Raw genomic sequence first — 21,262 nt, 5'->3', positions numbered from 1 at the left:
AATCGAACCCACAAATGCTGATACTCAACTAGTCTAAAGAAGGACAGTTTTATTGCTTCTTTAAATCAGCACAACAGTTTCCAGCGGTGCTAACATAATTGCAAAAGGGTTTTCTAATGATCAACTAGCCTTTTAAAATTATAAACTTGGATTAGCGAACACAACGTGCCATTGGAACACAGGAGTGATGTTTGCTGATAATGGGCCTCTGTACGCCTATGTAGATATTCCATTAACAATCAACCGTTTCCAGATACAATAGTAATTTACAATATTAACAATGTCTACACTGTATTTCTGATCAATTTCATATTATTTCAAATGGACATTTTTTTTTTTGCTTTCCTTCAAAAACAAGGACATTTCTAAGTGACCCCAAACTTCTCAACGGTAGTGTGTATATATATATTTTTGTTATACTTCAAGGGGTCTTAAAATTAAAAATCAAATAGCTAAATGACCCCCCCCCCGCCCGCTTAGTCTGTACAGGGTTAAACAGCAGTGTGAGTATTGGAGTGAAAAGGTGTGCGTGACTCACAGCGTACGCCGTAGATCATGAGTGGGTCCAGCTGCTTCTTGCCGTGCTTGCCCTGGCCCGAAAGGTTGGAGATAGCCTGCACCTCGCGGTGGAATAGGTAGTCCAGCAGTGTCAGTGCCATCTTCTCTGCCGTGCGGCAGTTGGTGCTGATGTGGAGCATGTCGCCCGGCGACACCGGGCAGCGCACGCGCATCTCTGCATTGTTCTCGTCGCCAAGCCACGTACCTGCTGGGTAGTCATCTATAAAGAAAGAGGGGGCATGGATGGGAGTATAATGGTAATGATATAACCCCTAAAGCTGCTCCCAGCCTGTTGTATGTGTGGGTCTGTTTCTATACTAAAAAAATAACATATATTACACACACACTACAGTTCAAAAGTTTGGGGTCACTTAGAAATATCCTTGTTTTTGGAAGAAAAGCACATTTTTGTCCACTAAAATAAAATCAAAGTGATCAGATATACAGTGTGGACATTGTTAATGTTGTAAATTAATATCGTAGCTGGAAACGGCAGATTATTAATGGAATATCTACATAGGCGTACAGAGGCACATTATCAGCAACCATCACTCCTGTGTTCCAAAGTCACGTTGTCTTAGCTAATCCAAGTTTAATCATTGTAAAAGGCTAATTGATCATGAAAAACCATTTTGCAATTATGTTAGCACAGCTGAAAACTGTTGTGCTGATTTAAAGAAGCAATAAAACTGGCCTTCTTTAGACTAGTTGAGTATCTGGCCTAGAAGGCCAGCATCCCAGATTCGCCTCTTCACTGTTGACGTCCTCTTGCTCAGTTGTGCACCGGAGCCTCCCACTCCTCTTTCTATTCTGGTTAGAGCCAGTTTGCGCTGTTCTGTGAAGGGAGTAGTACACAGCTTTGTACGATATCTTCAATTTCTTAGTAATTTCTCAGAACAAGAATAGACTGACGAGTTTCAGAAGAAAGTTATTTGTTTCTGGCAATTTTGAGCCTGTAATCGAACCCACAAATGTTGATGCTCCAGATACTCAACTAATCTAAAGAGAAACAGTTTTGTTGCATCTTTATATCAGCAGCAACAGTTTTCAGCTGTGATAACATAATTGCAAAAGGGTTTTCAAATTACACACTTGGATTAGCTAACACAAAGTGCCATTGGAACACAGGAGTGATGGTTGCTGATAATGGGCCTCTGTACGCCTGTATAGATATTCCATAAAAAATCAGCCGTTTCCAGGTACAATAGTCATTTACAACGTCTACACTGTATTTCTGACCAATTTGATGTTATTTAAAAAAATGGACAAAAAATGTGCTTTCCTTTTTAAAAAAAAGAAATTTCTCAGTGACCCCAAAATTTTGAACGGTAGTATATACAGTAGAAGTCGGAAGTTCACATACACTTAGGTTGGAGTCATTATAACTAATTTTCAACCACTCCACAAATTTCTTGTTAACAAACTATAGTTTTGGCAAGTCTACTTTGTGCATGACAAGTAATTTTTCCAACAATTGTTTACAGACAGATATAGTTTCACTTACAGATATAGTTTCACTTATAATTCAATGTATCACAATTCCAGTGGGTCAGAAGTTGACTGTGCATTTAAACAGCTTGGAAAATTCCAGAAAATTATGTCATGGCTTTAGAAGCTTCTGATAGACTAATTGACATAATTTGAGTCAATTGGAGGAGTACCTGTGGATGTATTTCAAAGCCTTCCTTCAAACTCAGTGCCTCTTTGCGTGACATCATGGGAAAATCAAAAGAAATTAGCCAAGACCTCGGAAAAAAAACTTGTAGACCTCCACAAGTCTGGTTCATCCTTGGGAGCAATTTCCAAACGCCTGAAGGTACCACGTTCATCTGTACAAACAATAGTACACAAGTATAAACACCATGGGACCACACAGCCATCATACCGCTCAGGAAGGAGACGCGTTCTGCCTCCTAGAGATGAACGTACTGTGGTGCGAAAAGTGCAAATCAATCCCAGAACAACAGCAAAGGTCCTTGTGAAGATGCTGGAGGAAACAGGTACAAAAGTATCAATATCCACAGTAAAACGAGTCCTATATTGACATAACCTGAAAGGCTGCTCAGCAAGGAAGAAGCCACTGCTCCAAAAATGATGTGGATATATTGAAGCAACATCTCAAGACATCAGTCAGGAAGTTAAAGCTTGGTCGCAAATGGGTCTTCCAAATGGACAATGACCCCAAGCATACTTCCAAAGTTGTGGCAAAATGGCTTAAGGACAACAAAGTCAAGGTATTGGAATGGCCATCACAAAGCCCTGACCTCAATCCCATAGAATATTTGTGAGCAGAACTGAAAAAGCGTGTGCGAGCAGGAGGCCTACAAACCTGACTCGGTTACACCAGCTCTGTCAGGAGGAATGGGCCAAAATTCACCCAACTTATTGTGGGAAGCATGTGGAAGGCTACCCGAAACGTTTGACCCAAATTAAACAATTTAAAGGCAATGCTACCAAATACTAATTAAGTGTATGTAAACTTCTGACCCACTGGGAATGTGATGAAAGAAATAAAAGCTGAAATAAATCATTCTCTCTACTATTATTCTGACATTTCACATTCTTAAAATAAAGTGTTGATCCTAACTGACCTAAAACAGGGAATTTTTACTAGGATTAAATGTCAGGAATTATGAAAAACTGAGTTTAAAAGTATTTGGCTAAGGTGTATGTAAACTTCCGACTTCAACTGTATGTATGTATGTATGTATGTATGTATGTATGTATGTATGTATGTATGTATGTATGTATGTATGTATGTATGTATGCATGTATGTATGTATAGGACCAGTCAAAAGTTTGGACACACCTTCTCATTCAAGGGTTTTTCTTTATTTTTTACTATTTTCTACATTGTAGAGTAATAGTGAAGACATAAACTATGAAATAACACATATGGAATCATGTAGTAACCAAAAAAGTGTTAAACAAATCTAAATATATTTTATATTTGAGATTCCTCAAAGTAGTCATCCTTTGCCTCAATGACAGCTTTGCACACTCTTGGCATTCTCTCAACCAGCTTCATGAGGTAGTCACCTGGAATGCATTTCAATTAAGAGGTGTGCCTTCTTAAAATTTGTGGAATTTCTTTCCTTTTTAATGCGTTTGAGCCAATCAGTTGTGTTGTGACAAGGTAGGGGTGGTATACAGAAGATAGCCCTATTTGGTAAAAGACGAAGTCCATATTATGGCAAGAACAGCTCAAATAACCAAAGAGAAACAACAGTCCATCCTTACTTTAAGACATGAAGGTCAGTCAATACGGAAAATGTCAAGAACTTTTCAAGTTTCTTCAAGTGTAGTCGCAAAAACCTTCAAGCCCTATGATGAAACTGTCTCCCATGAGGACTGCCACAGGAATTGAAGACCCAGAGTTACATCTGCTGCAGAGGATACGTTCATTAGAGTTACCAGCCTCAAATTGCAGCCCAAATAAATGCTTCAGAGTTCAAGTAACAGACACATCTCAACATCAACTGTACAGAGGAGACTGTGTGAATCAGGCCTTCATGGTCGAATTGCTGCAAATAAACCACTACTAAAAGGACACCAATAAGAAGAAGAGACTTGATTGGGCCAAGAAACACGAGCAATGGACATTAGACCAGTGGAAATCTGTCCTTTGGTCCAAATATGAGATTTTTGGTTCCAACCACCGTGTCTTTGTGAGACTCAGAGTAGGTAAACGGATGACCTCCGCATGTGTGGTCTCCACAATTAAGCATGGAGGAGGTGTGATGGTGCTTTGCTGGTGACACTGTCTGTGATTTATTTAGAATTCAAGTCGCATGGCTCCCACAGCATTTTGCAGCGATACGCCATCCCATCTGGTTTGCGCTATTTGACCAAGAAGGAGAGTGACTGAGTGCTGCATCAGATGACCTGGCCACCACAATCACCCGAGCGCAACCCAATTGGGATGAGTTGGACCGCAGAGTGGAGGAAAAGCAGCCAACAAGTGCTCAGCAACTCCTTCAAGACTGTTGGAAAAGCATTCCAGGTGAAGCTGGTTGAGAGAATGCCAAGCGTGTGCAAAGCTGTCATCAAGGCAAAGGGTGGCTACTTTGAAGAATCTAAAATATATTTTGATTGGTTTAACACTTTTTTGGTTACTACATGATTTCATATGTGTCATTTCATAGTTTTGATGTCTTCACTATTATTCTACAATGTAGAAAATAGTCCAAATAAAGAAAAACCCTGGAATGAGTAGGTGTCCAAACTTTTGACTGGTACTGTATGTATGCGTGTGTCAGGGAGAGCAGCTGTAATTTATCAAACGCCTCTTCATGTGTGAGGGTTTTTGGGCTCAATGTTTTATGAATATGTATTTTTGTAGTCTTCGTATATACACAGATCCCACAGGCGCATGGACTGAAATACTTCAGATAGGCCTAGGCCTAGGCCTACACCTTCCTAATCTTTACTTGTGCTGATACCACAGCACAGCCTTCTGGTGAGCATCAAGACTACACCGGCATACAGTTCTGGAGGTAATTATGAGCGTTGTTGTGACATTCTCAAACATTAGCATGACACCTCCATGGAGCATTACAGAGTTCAACAAGGAACCTATTCAGTGAAACAACAGACTGCCTATTTTAAATCTATATAAAGAGTAGTAACCTGAGAGCTCACTTTGTCTATGGAGAGGTGTGGAAAGGCAGACAGCTGACAGTGACATTGAGAGTAAAATGCAGGGAAGTCGAAGGATCACGCACACACACCCAGGCATGCATGTTTCCTTTTTAAGAAAAACATGGTGCCCTTCGGCTAATTCTGACTAAAACACATTGTCATGGAAACTCGCATCTGCAAATGAATGAATGCCAAATAATGTCTTTGATGCTAACCAAGGAACTCCAAGAAACCACTCAAAACAGCCCAAACAACAATAACAAAAACAATAGCATGTGCTGCAGTCAGAAACTTTGCTCAATCATAAAAACCTTTCCTCTCCTCAGGCTTCTCCGTGACCACCGGGAAAGCCACTGAGTCCCGACAGAGTGAGACACCATCCTCGAGGACTTCAAAACAGTCAGAGTGAGACAATAGCTACCACAGATGCCTCACCACAGATGTCTACGCTGGTAATGATACAGAGTGAAACATCCATACACATCAACCCAGCACCATTATACACCAAGACAGGTGGTACAGTCTGGCCAAAAGTTTTGAGAATGACAGAAATATTAATTTTCACAAAGTTTGCTGCTTCAGTGTCTTTAGATATTTCTGTCAGATGTTACTATGGAATAATGAAGTATAATTACAAGCATTACATAAGTGTCAAAGGCTTTTATTGACAATTACATGAAATTGATGCAAAGAGTCAATATTTGCAGTGTTGACCCTTCTTTTTCAAGACCTCTGCAAGCCGCCCTGGCATGCTGTCAATTAACTTCTGGGCCACATCCTGACTGATGGCAGCCCATTCTTGCATAATCTATGGTTGGAGTTTGTCAGAATTTGTGGGTTTTTGTTTGTCCACCCGCCTCTTGAGATTGACCACAAGTTCTCAATGGGATTAAGGTCTGGGGAGTTTCCTGGCCATGGACCCAAAATATCAATGTTTTGTTCCTCGAGCCACTTAGTTATCACTTTTGCCTTATGGCAAGGTGCTCCATCATGCTGGAAAAGGCATTGTTTGTCACCAAACTGTTCCTGGACGGTTGGGAGAAGTTGCTCTCGGAGCATGTGTTGGTACCATTCCTTATTCATGGCTGTATTCTTAGGAAAAATTGTGAGTGAGCCCACTCCCTTGGCTGAGAAGCAACCCCACACATGAATGGTCTCAGGATGCTTTACTGTTGGCATGACACAGGACTGATGGTAGCGCTCACCTTGTCTTCTCCGGACAAGCTTTTTTCCGGATGCCCCAAACAATCGGTAAGGGGATTCATCAGAGAAAATGACTTTACCCCAGTCCTCAGCAGTCCAATCCCTGTTCCTTTTGCAGAATATCAGTCTGTCCCTGATGTTTTACCTGGAGAGAAGTGGCTTCTTTGCTGCCCTTCTTGACACCAGGCCATCCTCCAAAAGTCTTCGCCTCACTGTGCGTGCAGATGCACTCATACCTGCCTGCTGCCATTCCTAAGCAAGCTCTGTACTGGTGGTGCCCCGATCCCGCAGCTGAATCAACTTCAGGAGACGGTCCTGGCGCTTGCTGGACTTTCTTGTGCGCCCTGAAGCCTTCTTCACAACAATTGAACCGCTCTCCTTGAAGTTCTTGATCCGATAAATGGTTGATTTAGGTGCAATCTTATTGGCAGCAATATCCTTGCCTGTGAAGCCCTTTTTGTGTAAAACAATGATGACGGCACATGTTTCCTTGCAGGTAACCATGTTTGACAGAGGAAGAACAATGATTCCAAGCACCACCCTCCTTTTGAAGCTTCCAGTCTGTTATTCGAACTCAATCAGCGTGACAGAATGATCTCCAGCCTTGTCCTCGTCAACACTCACACCTGTGTTAACGAGAGAATCACTGACATGATGTCAGCTGGTCCTTTTGTGGCAGGGCTGAAATGCAGTGGAAATGTTTTTGGGAGATTCAGTTCATTTGCATGGCAAAGAGGGACTTTGCAATTCATCTGATCACTCTTCATAACATTCTGGAGTATATGCAAATTGCCATCATACAAACTGAGGCAGCAGACTTTGTGAAAATTAATATTTGTGTCATTCTCAAAACTTTTGGCCACGATTGTACTATTTGGGCGTTATGCAAGAAGTAGCCAGGCAACATATCACATTCACAAATCAAAGTCAAGCTGCATTGGAGTTCAAATGTGTTTGATGGTATCCGTCTCACTGAGAAGACTCCAGCATGATTCACATTGATGAACAGTTCATCAAGTGACTTGTTTCTTTAAACTCTTTAAGCCACGTTTGGGACACGCATGTGTTTCTCAAAGCAAATCAAATTTTATTGGTAACATACACATGGTTAGCAGATGTTAATGCACGTGTAGCGAAATGCTTGTGCTTCTAGTTCCGACCATACAGTAATATCTAACACGTAATCTAACAATTTCACAACACCTACCTTATAAGGAAAGAAGAAGAATATGTAGATATAAATATATGGATGTGTTTGTGTTTCTTGGTTTCTGTGTATGTGTGCACGTGTTCTGACAGGGCCGTACCCTCTGAGTTGAGGGTGATGAGGGTGACGTTCTGGGTGCTCTGGGCGTTGTTGGTCTGGCCGCTGTTGGACACAGAGTCACTGGCCTCTGAGCCGCTCTCCTGGTCCTCCTGGCTGTCCTCCGGTGCCGGCACCTTCACCAGGAACGTGTTCTGCCTCCGCCCGCCCACCGTGCTGACGGATCACACACGCGCATAGAAACACACACAGGCTGAGTTACAGCCCCGTATCAACACAGGGACGTGAGCCGAGCCCATATGTGTTCCATTGTGTTCTGTGTGAGCCACTAAACTCTGCAGGGTTCAGAGTACCATTGTATTATGAGGGTTCTGTGTTGAACAAACTTTAGTGGGGATCACAGTTTTATGCACAACAGTGTTTGTTCTATACTCAATTCTACATTCTGCATGATGACAGAAGAAAACAGGCGTCAGTCACTCACTTGCTGAGGAGGTTCTCCAGGGAATCTGCCCCTCGAGTTACTGGCTCATCCTGGCCCTTCGGTCGGTCTTGGCTCACTATCACATTGGTCTGTGGAACAATACTGCAGGGGCAGACGGGGATTTCTTCAGTGTCTAATATCTCAACAGGCTCCGGTGTCAAATTGTGTTCATGGGAATAGGTGCATTCTACTCAAGCACTCACTTGTAAGAGAATGAGTACTACGCCACAACTCCCTAACCCTCATAAAGCACAAGTCAACCAGTGTCATCGTCCCCCAGTGTACCACCCTGATCTCACCCTGACCAGTCCCAGTCTAAGTCCCAGCATTTTATCCCACCACGATCCTCAGGCCTAACCAGGGTCGTGTTCATTAGGCACCAAGCGGAATAAAACGACAGGGAAAGACTACCTGAACTTGTCCAATAACTTGTCTGTTGCAAAATGGTGTGCTACGGTGTGCCCTAATGAGTATGGGCCCAGGTGCAAACCTCAACTCACCAACGCACTTTATTCCAGGTCTGGGTGGCACCCAGAGGGGAGCCGGCCACCATGGGGACCTGGATGGGCGCCGGGTTCTTGTTGACCACAGCATCCAGCTTCCTCTCCAGGGCCCGGCACGTCGCCTCCACCACCTGCAGCTTGGCCTCCATGTTGTCCAGACGCTGGCAGATCGTCTGGCTAATGGAGTACAACAAGGTCTGAAGAGAGGGAGGGAGAGAGGAAGAGGGAAAGAGGCAGAGGGAAAGAAAGTTAATTGTGTGTGTGTAAGAAAAGGTGGGTGCTACATGTTACACATTGGTGGTTGATGAAGTGAGCTCCCCTTTTACAATGCAGAGACCTTGTAAAAATCACTAAAGTAGGCATTTATAAACACAATTTATGCTTTAATTTCATAGGACAAACAAGCTGACATGCTCACATGACTGATTCAGCTTGGAAGTACATACTGAATCCAATCACTCACAGCAAGGTGAGTATACCCACGACCACGATGTAGTGCAGGAGTAACTACCTTTAGAGATGCGTCCTGGGAGCTGTTGTCCACCCTTGGCCTTTTCCTGTCAGGCTTGTCATCACAATCTTCATGATTGTCCAAAACATCTAAAACAAATCCCAAATGCAGCCAAGCACAGTAAAACATACACACGATCATGAAAACACTACCAGATGCAGTGTTGACGCTTAGAAGTAGCTCTTCCAAATCAAGCGATTTAACCAAATGTACCCAAATAGTTCATAGCTACCATGAAGATAAAACAACTTAAGCCATAAGTAAAGCTGAACCATTAGCCAGTCAGTGGTCCTTTACAATACAGGCAAATGATTGTAAAGAGACAACTTCAGAGTGATGAGCACTATATTTATCTTGAGCCAGCAATTTCCCCCTAATTGTTTTCCTGGTCAGGTCACATGGCCCTAGTTATGGTGATCGCACAGAGCTTTGTGGTCTTTAATAAAGATCTTACCAGTCTGGTCGCCTTGGCCCAAGTCCTCCACTGCTATCTGTACCATCTCTGCCAAATCTTGGTCCGACATCACTCAGACCTGTAAAGCCAGAGAGAGCCACAAAACAACATCAGTATTGCAAATAAAAGAGAATTGACATTATCAGGCTGTTCAACCCCAACATCAGTGAATTTATCACTGTCAGTAATAAGCAAACAAAACAAAGGGGCTTGTATTGAAAGAAAACAAACCACAGGTTGTGCCTTTTGTTTACCTGGACCTCTTGATTCAAGAATGAGTTATTTAACGAGTTTGGCAGACACCACCACTCACTGCATTGACCCCATCTTGCACTGACTCTAAATCACATTCACAAGGCTATACCCATTCATTCACACAAACGCATAACACACACACACGCATACAGATGCCGCAGACATACACACAGTAAACATATAGTGTCGCTACCCTGTTCTTCATTTTACTCTTATCATCATCTATCCTGATGCCTAGTCACTTTACACTTGCTTATATGTACAGTTGAAAGGAAGTTTACATACACTTAGGTTGGAGTCATTAAAACTCATTTTTCAACCACTCCACAAATTTCTTGTTAACAAACTACAGTTTTGGCAAGTCGGTTAGGACTAGAGGTCGACCGATTAATCGGAATGTCCGATTAATTAGGGCCGATTCCACGTTTTCATAACAATCGGAAATCGGTATTTTTGGACGCCGATTTTTGCAGATAAAAAAAAAAAACTTTATTTAACTAGGCAAGTCAGTTAAGAACACATTCTTATTTTTCAATGACGACCTAGGTACGGTGGGTTAACTGCCTTGCTCAGGGGCAGAACGACAGACTTTTACCTTGTCAGCTCAGGGATTCAATCTTGCAACCTTACGGTTAACTAGTCCAACGCTCTAACCACCTGCCTGACGAGGAGCCTGCCTGTTACGCGAATGCAGTAAGAAGCCAAGGTAAGTTGCTAAATAGCATTAAACTAATCTTATAAAAAACAATCATAATCACACATAGTTGATGATATTACTAGTTTATCTAGCGTGTCCTGCGTTGCATATAATCGATGCGGTGCGCATTCGCGAAAAAGGACTGTCATTGCTCCAACGTGTACCTAACCATAAAAATCAATACATAGAAGTATATATTTTTAAACCTGTATATTTAGCTAAAAGAAATCCTGTTTAGCAGGCAATATTAACCAGGTGAAATTGTGTCACTTCTCTTGCGTTCATTGCACGCAGAGTCAGGGTATATGCAACAGTTTGGGCCGCCTGGCTCATTGCGAACTAATTTGCCCGAATTTTTCGTAATTATGACATAACATTGAAGGTTGTGCAATGTAACAGGAATATTTAGACTTATGGATGCCACCCGTTAGATAAAATACGGAACGGTTCCGTATTTCACTGAAAAAATAAACGTCTTGTTTTCGAGATGATAGTTTCCGGATTCGACCATATTAATGACCTAAGGCTCGTATTTCTGTGTGTTATTATGTTATAATTAAGTCTATGATTTGATAGAGCAGTCTGACTGAGCGATGGTAGGCACCAGCAGGCTCGTAAGCATTCATTCAAACAGCACTTTCGTGCGTTTTGCCAGCAGCTCTTCGCAATGCTTCAAGAATTGCGCTGTTTATGACTTCAAGCCTATCAACTCCCGAGATTAGGCTGGTGTAACCAATGTGAAATGGCTAGCTAGTTAGCGGGGTGCACGCTAGTAGCATTTCAAACGTCACTCGCTCTGAGACTTGGAGTAGTTGTTCCCCTTGCTCTGCATGGGTAATGCTGCTTCGAGGGTGGCTGTTGTAGATGTGTTCCTGGTTCGAGCCCAGGTAGCTATACTGTTACACTGGCAATACTAAAGTGCCTATAAGAACATCCAATAGTCAAAGGTATATGAAATAGAAATCGTATAGAGCGAAATAGTTCTATAATTCCTATAGTAACTACAACCTAAAACTTCTTACCTGGGAATATTGAAGACTCATGTTAAAAGGAACCACCAGCTTTCATATGTTCTCATGTTCTGAGCAAGGAACTTAAAAGTTAGCTTTCTTACATGGCACATATTGCACTTTTACATTCTTCTCCAACACTTTGTTTTTGCATTATTTAAACTAAATTGAACAGGTTTCATTATTTATTTCAGGCTAATTTTATTTATGTATTATATTAAGTTAAAATAAGTGTTCATTCAGTATTGTTGTAATTGTCATTATTACAAATAAAATAAAAATCGGCCGATTAATCGGTATCGGCTATTTTTGGTCCTCCAATAATCGGTATTGGCGTCGAAAAATCATAATCGGTCGACCTCTAGTTAGGACACCTACTTTGTGCATGACACAAGTAATCTTTCCAACAATTGTTTACAGACAGATTATTTCACTTATAATTCAATGTATCACAACTCCAGTGGGTCAGAAGTTTACATACACTAAGTTGACTGTGCCTTTTAAACAGCTTGGAAAATTCCAGAAAATTATGTCATGGCTTTAGAAGCTTCTGAAAAGCTAATTGACATCATTTGAGTCAATTGGAGGTGTACCTGTGGATGTATTTCAAGGCCTTCCTTCAAACTCAGTGCCTCTGCTTGACATCATGGGAAAATCAAAAGAAATCAGCCAAGACCTCAGAAAAGAAATGTAGACCTCCACAAGTCTGGTTCATCCTTGGGAGCAAATTCCAAACGCCAGAAGGTACCACGTTCATCTGTACAAACAATAGTACGCAAGTATAAACACCATGGGACCACGCAGCCGTCATACCGCTCAGGAAGGAGACGCGTTCTGTCTCCTAGAGATGAACGTACTGTGGTGCGAAAAGTGCAAATCAATCCCAGAACAGCGAAGGACCTTGTGAAGATGCTGGAGGAAACAGGTACAAAAGTATCTATATCCACAGTGAAACTAGTCCATAACCTGAAAGGCCGCTCAGCAAGGAAGAAGCCACTGCTCCAAAACCGCCATAAAAAAGCCAGACTACGGTTTACAACTGCACATGGGGACAAAGATTGTACTTTTTGGAGAAATGTCTTCTGGTCTGAAGAAACAACAATGCTGCAGGAGGGACTGGTGCACTTCACAAAATAGATGGCATCAAGAGGACGGAAAATTATGTGGATATATTGAAGCAACATCTCAAGATATCAGTCAGGAAGTTAAAACTTGGTCGCAAATGGGTCTTCCAAATGGACAATGACCCCAAGCATACTTCCAAAGTTGTGACAAAATAGCTTAAGACACTTAAGACACAATACCTTAACAAAGTCAAGGTATTGGAGTGGCAGTCACAAAGCCCTGACCTCAATCCTGTAGAAAATGTGTGGGCAGAACTGAAAAAGCGTGTGCGAGCAAGGAGGCCTACAAACCTGACTCAGTTACACCAGCTCTGTCAGGAGGAATGGGCCAAAATTCACCCAACTTACCGTGGGAAGCATGTGGAAGGATACCTGAAACGTTTGACCCAAATTAAATAATTTAAAGGCAATGCTACCAAATACTAATAGAGTGTATGTAAACTTCTGACCCACTGGGAATGTGATGAAAGAAATCAAATCTGAAATAAATCATTCTCTACTATTATTCTGACATTTCACATTCTTAAAATAAAGTGATCCTAACTGACCTAAGACAGGGAATTTTTACTAGGATTAAATGTCAAGAATTTTGAAAAACTGAATTTAAATGTATTTGGCTAAGGTGTATATAAACGTCCGACTTAAACTGTACATATCTACCTTAAGTACCCCTGCACATTGATATGTTTCTGGTACACCCTCCATATGGCTTCACTCTTGTGCATTTTATTATTTGTGTTATAATTTTTTACCTCTGCACTGTTGGTAAGGGCTTGTAATTAAGCATTTAACTAAAGTGTACACGTGACAATTACAATTTGATTGGGGTCTGGGATGCATTTGTTTCAATAGTGGTTGGGTCATGTTACTTGGCTGATCGCGCCCTAGCAACTCCTTGTGGCGGACCCGGTGCCGGCAGGCTGACCCCGATTGCCAGTTGAATGGTGTTTCCTCCGACACATTGGTGTGGCTGGCTTCCAGGTTAAGCAGGCGGGTGTTAACCTCTTTCAGCTAGGGGGCAGAATTTTTATGTTTGGAAAAATAACGTTCCCAAGGTAAACGGACTATTTCTCAGGTCCAGATGCTAGAATATGCATATAACTGACAGATTAGGATGGAAAACACTGTCAAAATATTGTCTGTGAGTATAACAGAACTGATTTTGCAGGTGAAAACCTGAGGAAATCCAACCGGGAAGTGCCTTTTATTTGGAAAAATCCCTGTTCCGTTGCCTGCCCCTCCTCCATTTAAAGGGGTATCAACCAGATTCCTTATCCAATGGCTTCCTCAGGCTGTGACCAGGCTTTAGACATAGTTTCAAGCTTTTATTTTGAAAAATGAGCGAGATTTTTCGAAACACGTCAGGTGTCCTTTGATTAGTTCCTGCGTGCGAGAGATGTAGCTCGACATTTTCTTTCTCTGTAGTATTGAATAGGTTACCGTCCGGTTGAAATATTATCGATTATGTATGTTAAAAACAACCTGAGGATTGATTATAAAAAACGTTTGACATGTTTCTACAAACATTACGGATACTTTTTGGAATTTTTGTCTGCCTTTCAGGACCGGAACGAGCCTGTGGTTTTCTGAACATAACGCGCAAACCAAATGGCGGTTTTTGGTTATAAAACTAATCTTTATCGAACAAAAATAACATTTATTGTGTAACTGGGAGTCTCGTGAGTGCAAACATCCGAAGATTATCAAAGGTAAGCGATTAATTTTTATTGCTTTTCTGACTTTCGTGACCAAGCTAATTTGAGGCTAGCTGTTCTTACTGTTTTGTCTAGTGATTGATAAACTCAAACGCTTGGATTGCTTTCGCTGTAAAGCATATTTTCAAAATCTGACACGATAGGTGGATTAACAACAAGCTAAGCTGTGTTTCGGTATATTTCATGATTATAAATATTTTTAGTATTTTCTTTTTAATTTGGCGCTCTGCAATTCAGCGGTTGTTTACGTAAAGTAAAGACATTAAAACTATGAAATAACGTAGAAACCAAAAAAAGTGTTAAACAAATCAAAATATATTTTAGATTTTTGCCTTGATGACAGCTTTGCACACTTGGCATTCTCTCAACCAGCTTCATGAGGAATGCTTTTCCAACAGTCTTAAAGGAGTTCACACATATGCTCAGCACTTGTTGGCTGCTTTTCCTTCACCCTGCGGTCGATCTCATCCCAAACCATTTCAATTGGGTAGAGGTCAGGTGATTGTAGATGCCAGGTCATCTGATGCAGCACTCCATCACTCTCCTTCTTGGTCAAAAAGCCCTTACACAGCCTGGTGGTGTGTTTTGGGTCATTGTCCTGTTGTAAAACTAATGATAGTCCCACTAAGCGCAAACCAGATGGGATGGAGTATCGCTGCATAATACTGTGGTAGCCATGCTGGTTAACTTCGTACGGCTGAGATCCCGTTAACGACTTGACAACAGCCAGTGAAAATGCAGAGCGCCAAATTCAAACAACAGAAATCTCATATTTAAAATTCCTCAAACATACAAGTATTTTACACCATTTTAAAGATAAACTTGTTGTTAATCCCACCACAGTGTCCGATTTCAAAAAGGCTTTACGACAAAAGCACACCATCTGATTATGTTAGGTCAGTACCTAGTCACAAAAAAACACAGCCATTTTTCCAGCCAAAGAGAGGAGTCACAAAAAGCAGAAATAGAGATAGTGAATTACTAACCTTTGATGATCTTCATCAGATTTGTAAGTCGCTCTGGATAAGAGCGTCTGCTAAATGACTTAAATGTAAATGTAATCAGATGACACTCATAGGACTTCATGTTACACAATACATGTATGTTTTGTTCGATAACGTTCATATTTATATGCAAAAATCTTAGTTTACATTGGCACGTTATGTTCAGTAATGTTTTGCCTCCAAAACATCCGGTGATTTTGCAGAGAGCCACATCAATTTACAGAAATACTCATAATAAACATTGATAAAAGACACAAGTGTTTTACATGGAACTTTAGATAAACTTCTCCTTAATGCAACCGCTGTGTCAGATTTCATAAAAACTTTACGGAAAAAGCACACCATGCAATAATCTGAGTACGGCGCTCAGACACAAAAACAAGCCATACAGGTACCCGCCATGTTGTGGAGTCAACAGAAGTCAGAAATAGCATTATAAATATTCACTTACCTTTGATGATCTTCATCAGAATGCACTCCCAGTTCCACAATAAATTTTTGTTTTGTTCGATAAAGTCCATAATTGATGTCCAAATACCTCGTTTTTGTTCGTGCGTTTAGTTCAAAAATCCAAATTCACGACGCGCAGGCCAGACAAAGTCTAAAAATTCCATTACAGTTCGTAGAAACATGTCAAACGATGTATAGAATCAATCTTTAGGATGTTTTTAACATAAATCTTCAATAATGTTTCAACCGGAGAATTCCTTTGTCTTTAGAAACGAAAAGGAACACAGCTACTACTCACGGGGGCACGCCTGAGTGAGCTCGTGGCACTCTGCCAGACCCCTGACTCAATCAGCTCTCATTCCCTCATCCTTCACAGCAGAAGCATCAAACAAGGTTCTAAAGACTGTTGAGATCTAGTGGATAGACACTGTATATTGGATAGGCAAACTTACAAACCTCAGATTTCCCACTTCCTGGTTGGATTTTTTCTCAGGTTTTTGCCTGCCATATGAGTTCTGTTACACTCACAGACATCATTCAAACAGTTTTAGAAACGTCAGTGTTTTCTATCCAAATCTAGCAATATACATATCTTAGCTTCTGAGTAGCATGCAGTTTACTCTGGGCACCTTATTCATCCAAGCTACTCAATACTGCCCCCAGCCATAAGAAGTTAAGTGTTCCATCAGATAGCACATCACACACAGAGAATGACTTAGGGACTGTTTTGCAGTGTAATGCAGCACCCAAAGTATAGGGCCAAGTGGTGGTAGCTCAGTGATAAAAAAGGGAATCATCATCATTATTGTAATAATCAGCATAAAGGCACTCAGTGTGTCCCCTAATCCTCTTGTGTAAGTCTGACTCAAGTAAAAGCTGCCAACAAGTGCTCAGCATATGTGGAACTCCTTCAAGACTGTTGGAAAAGCATGTGTGCAAAGAGTGTGCAAAGCTGTCATCAAGGCAAAGGATGGCTACTTTGAAGAATCTAATATCAAAAATATCTTTTGATTTGTTTAACACTTTTTTGGTTACTACATGACTCCATACGTGTTATTTCATAGTTTACAATGTAGAAAATAGTAAAAAATGGAATGAGTAAAGTCCAAACTTTTGACTGGTACTGTATACATGGTGATAGATCCACCTTGACCTCTGACATGCTAGAATGTTTGCCATATTGCTTACACCTGTTCAACCCTCTCAAATCTCCAGAAGTGTTCAGAGTGTAGGGGGTGTTTCTGGACAGGGCCCTGGAATCAAAGACAATTGAGAAAGAACATTTTATTTTCCCCACTCTGTTCACTGTGTGCTGGGGTGAAGTTTTGCCTGAGTGTGTCTGAGTCATAGGACAAATAACTGTATTTATTATTTATAAGCTATTCAATCATGTTGGCTTCTTGTTGAGCAAGATTCCTAATGTGGGTGCATCTGGAAAGGAAGTTACTTTATACTACTGAGAATGATGTACCCTATGGTTCCTTGAAATAAACATATTTGAAAAGTTCAGTTTGCACATTAATTGCTCTTCTTTCACAGTTCCACACAGATGTTTAATTAGTTGAATATACTGGAGAACGGTTCAGTGAGTGCATGTGTCATGGTCTAACTTTGCCTGCTAATCATGGGATATTGTGTAGTGCCTAGTGGCACAAAAAGTCAACCACTACCTCAATTAAAATAGGTTTGTGGATTTTGATGTGAATGGGTATAAAAAATAAATTACTTTATTCATTAACAATTTAAACTGAGTAATGGTCATTACCATGTTGACAATATCAACATAACTATAAATGACAGGCACTCAAATTATTTCTGAACATGATCAAATGGACCAGCGGCTCCAGCTCTGGCTCCAGAGCTGTTCATGTACATTAGCTAGATCATGGTTGTAGACAATGTTAGCTAGAAAGCTAACTTTTAAGACGAAGTTGCAGATACAAGTATTATAGGTCTTCTTGATATTGATTTTTAAGCAATCTAAAACGGGACTCCTTAAAAACACGCCACTTCGACACATCTACGACCGGAAGTTACTTTTTCGTTGCGGGTTATAATTTACAGTTGGTTAGGAGAACATACACAGCAGGTTAGGATAATTAGGTTATGGTTAGTTAAAGGGTTGGCGAAAATGCTCTCCTAACATGTAACGGAAAGTCACTTCCGGTCGTAGCTGTATCGAAGTGACGTGTTTTAAGAGTCCCGCCTTGTCCTAAATCATTACTGTCCGCCATTGCATGTCTCGTTAGCTAGCTTGTGAGCTGTACATTAACTTGCTGACAAGTCTCATTTATATTCTAGATAGGCCTAGATTAGTCAATGCATTGTGATGTAATGTAGTTGCTATTGGTTCTTAGCTAACAGTTTAAAATGTGAATTGGAAACCATTCTGAGCCGTTAGCAGGCGTGCGCTACGTTGCTAGTTAGCTGGGCTAGTATCTATGCAGGGTAAATAGGGAAACACATCCCTGACAAATATCTTCCAGAACAGGCTACAAATTCAGTCACAGATAGCAGTGTAGGTAGATGCCATGTATCCGGGGGAAACCATTGCCATTCCATCAGGTTAACTAGCTAGCGCACATTAGCGAGTTGTAGATGGAATAGCTGCAGCGTGCTACTAGCCAGAAGACACAATCACGCAATGGTAGCTAGCTAGGCCTCAATGTCCGTCCGTGGCAGCGGAATAGATGTATGTTGCAGTTGGTACCATATTAATAGTCCTGTGAAATAACATTTTGAATGCGGGTTGAAAGCACCCAGTATCTCCACTTCTGGCTCACGAGATATGTACGGTGTTAGATTGGGTTATATTACCGTGTGAATGATGAATTCTCGTGTTGTTTGTAGGGATTCCGATAACGGCGTCCTTCCTCGCGAGAGAAAAAGGCTGAACGTCGGCTCGCTTCCTCGACTTCTTTTTTTTTTCGGGGGGGGGTGTGGGATCGCAACCAACTGACATGTGCATACACCACCACCTACTGTACAGGAGTGGGAGGCCGGTCACGACCAATCTATACCACTATATTCTCTTAATAACTAACCCTGAATTTCTAACAAAATGTAATAATTACCTACAAACTTAACTACTCCCATCACCCCCACCCAAAATATCACCCACTTCCCATTCCCGTCCAACCTCTCTGACCCTGTAAAACAACCTCAATCTTTCTACATCATACATTTCACAAAATAATAACATTCTTGGTAACACCTCCTCTATCCACTGCAATCCAACAATTATCGCAACCATTTCTGTTGAATATACCGATAAATAATTTGTTAGTCTCTTGCATAGATTAACATTAACACCTGGTCCTGTCTTCCCAATTATGGGATCCTTTAAGTTCATTCAGCCTCATTTACTGCCTTCTAAAAAAAAATAGCTGATATGGCTGACATGCTTAAAATAATGTGGTTTCTACTGACAACTGAGATGTACAAAATTTGGCATAAGGGGATGACAAGCAGATAAGAGTGTCACGCTGTAAAATGATAGGTGACAGGCGCAGGAATACATAATAGGGTTTTTTATTTCTCCTCCCCAAAAAAAGTATGTCATGAAAACGACAGGGACGAAACCCAAAACAAACACGTGAATATATACAGTTGAAGTCAGAAGTTTACATACACCTTTTAAACTCAGTTTTTCACAATTCCTGACATTTAATCCTCATCAAAATTCCCTGTCTTAGGTCAGTTAGGATCACCACCTTGTTTTAAGAATGTGAAATGTCAGAATTATAGTAGAAAGAATTATTTATTTCAGCTTTTATTTCTTTCATCACATTCCCAGTGGGTCTGTCATGCCCTGGCCTTAGTTATCTTTGTTTTCTTTATTTATTTGTTTACATATACTCAATTAGTATTTGGTAGCATTGCATTTAAATTGTTTAACTTGGGTCAAAAATTTCAGGTAGCCTTCCACAAGCTTCCCACAATAAGCTGGGTGAATTTTGGCCCGTTCCTCCTGACAGAGCTGGTGTAACTGAGTCAGGTTTGTAGGATCCTTGATCGTACACACTTTTTCAGTTCTGCCCACAAATTTTCAATAGAGTTGAGGTCAGGGTTTTGTGACGGCAACTCCAATACCTTGACTTTGTTGTCCTTAAGCCATTTTGCCACAACTTTGGAAGTTTGCTTGGGGTCATTGCCCGTTGGGAAGACCCATTTGCGACCAAGCTTTAACTTCCTGACTGATGTCTTGAGATGTTGCTTCAATATATCCACATAATTTTCTGTCCTCTTGATGTTGCTTCAATTTTGTTGCTTCAATATATCCACATAATTTTCCGTCCTCTTGATGCCATCAATTTTGTGAAGTGCACCAGTCCCTCCTGCAGCAAAGCACTCCAACAACATGATGCTGCCACCCCCGTGCTTCACGGTTGGGATGGTGTTCTTCGGCTTGCAAGCCTCCCCCTTTTTCCTCCAAACATAACAATGGTCACTATGGCCAAACAGTTATTTTGTTGTTTCATCAGACCAGAGGACATGTCTCCAAAAGGTACGATCTTTGTCCCCATGTGCAGTTGCAAACCGTAGTCTGGCTTTTTTATGGCGGTTTTGGAGCAGTGGCTTCTTCCTTGCTGAGCGGCCTTTCAGGTTATGTCGATTTAGGACTCGTTTTACTGTGGATACAGATACTTTTGTACCTGTTTCCTCCAGCATCTTCACAAAGTCCTTTGCTGTTGTTCTTGGATTAATTTGCACTTTTCGCACCAAAGTACGTTCATCTCTAGGAGGCAGAACGCGTCTCCTTCCTGAGCGGTAAGACGGCTGCATGGTCCCATGGTGTTTAAACTTGCGTACTATTGTTTGTACAGATGAACGTGGTACCTTCTGACGTTTGGAAATTGCTCCTAAGGATGAACCAGACTTGTGGAGGTCTACATTTTTTTTCTGAGGTCTTGGCTGATTTCTTTTGATTTTCCCATGATGTCAAGCAAAGAGGCACTGAGGTTGAAGGTAGGCCTTGAAATAAATCCACAGGTACACCTCCAATTGACTCAAATGATGTCATTTAGCCTATCAGAAGCTTCTAAAGCCATGACATCATGGTCAACTTCGTGTATGTAAACTTCTGACCCACTGGAATTGTGATACAGTGAATGATAAGTGAAATAATCTGTCTGTAAACAATTGTTGGAAAAATTACTTGTGTCATGCACAAAGTAGATCCTAAGTCCTAACCGACTTGCCAAAACTATAGTCGTTAACAAGAAATTTGTAGAGTGGTTGAAAAACGAGTTTTAATGACACCAACCTAAGTATAAGTAAACTTCCGACTGCAACTGTGTATATATATATATATATATATATATATATATATATATATATATATATATATATATATAAACTCAGTAAAGAAAGAAACGTCCCTTTTTCA

General features: G+C 41.0%; 1 protein-coding gene across 2 annotated transcripts in view; it reads right to left on the bottom strand.

The window, feature by feature from the left end:
• Positions 1-18,788, bottom strand: part of LOC120066401 (protein BANP-like) — an 88,273-nt gene extending 69,485 nt beyond the window's left edge. The window contains exons 1-7 of one of the 2 annotated variants that reach the window (XM_039017746.1): positions 18,691-18,788; positions 9,619-9,697; positions 9,165-9,253; positions 8,651-8,850; positions 8,151-8,252; positions 7,710-7,882; positions 539-778 (exon numbers count right to left, since the gene is read on the bottom strand). In XM_039017746.1, the coding sequence (XP_038873674.1) occupies positions 539-778; positions 7,710-7,882; positions 8,151-8,252; positions 8,651-8,850; positions 9,165-9,253; positions 9,619-9,688 (874 nt within the window). In that variant the 5' untranslated portion in view covers positions 9,689-9,697; positions 18,691-18,788. The other variant, XM_039017747.1, reaches the window with a different exon arrangement.
• Positions 18,789-21,262: the final 2,474 nt, after the last annotated feature.

This window comes from Salvelinus namaycush, chromosome 21 (assembly GCF_016432855.1).
Source record: "Salvelinus namaycush isolate Seneca chromosome 21, SaNama_1.0, whole genome shotgun sequence".
NCBI classification, from domain to species: Eukaryota; Metazoa; Chordata; class Actinopteri; order Salmoniformes; family Salmonidae; genus Salvelinus; species Salvelinus namaycush.
Note: the sequence above shows the minus strand (reverse complement) of the source record. Positions and strands in the feature narration are given on the sequence as shown.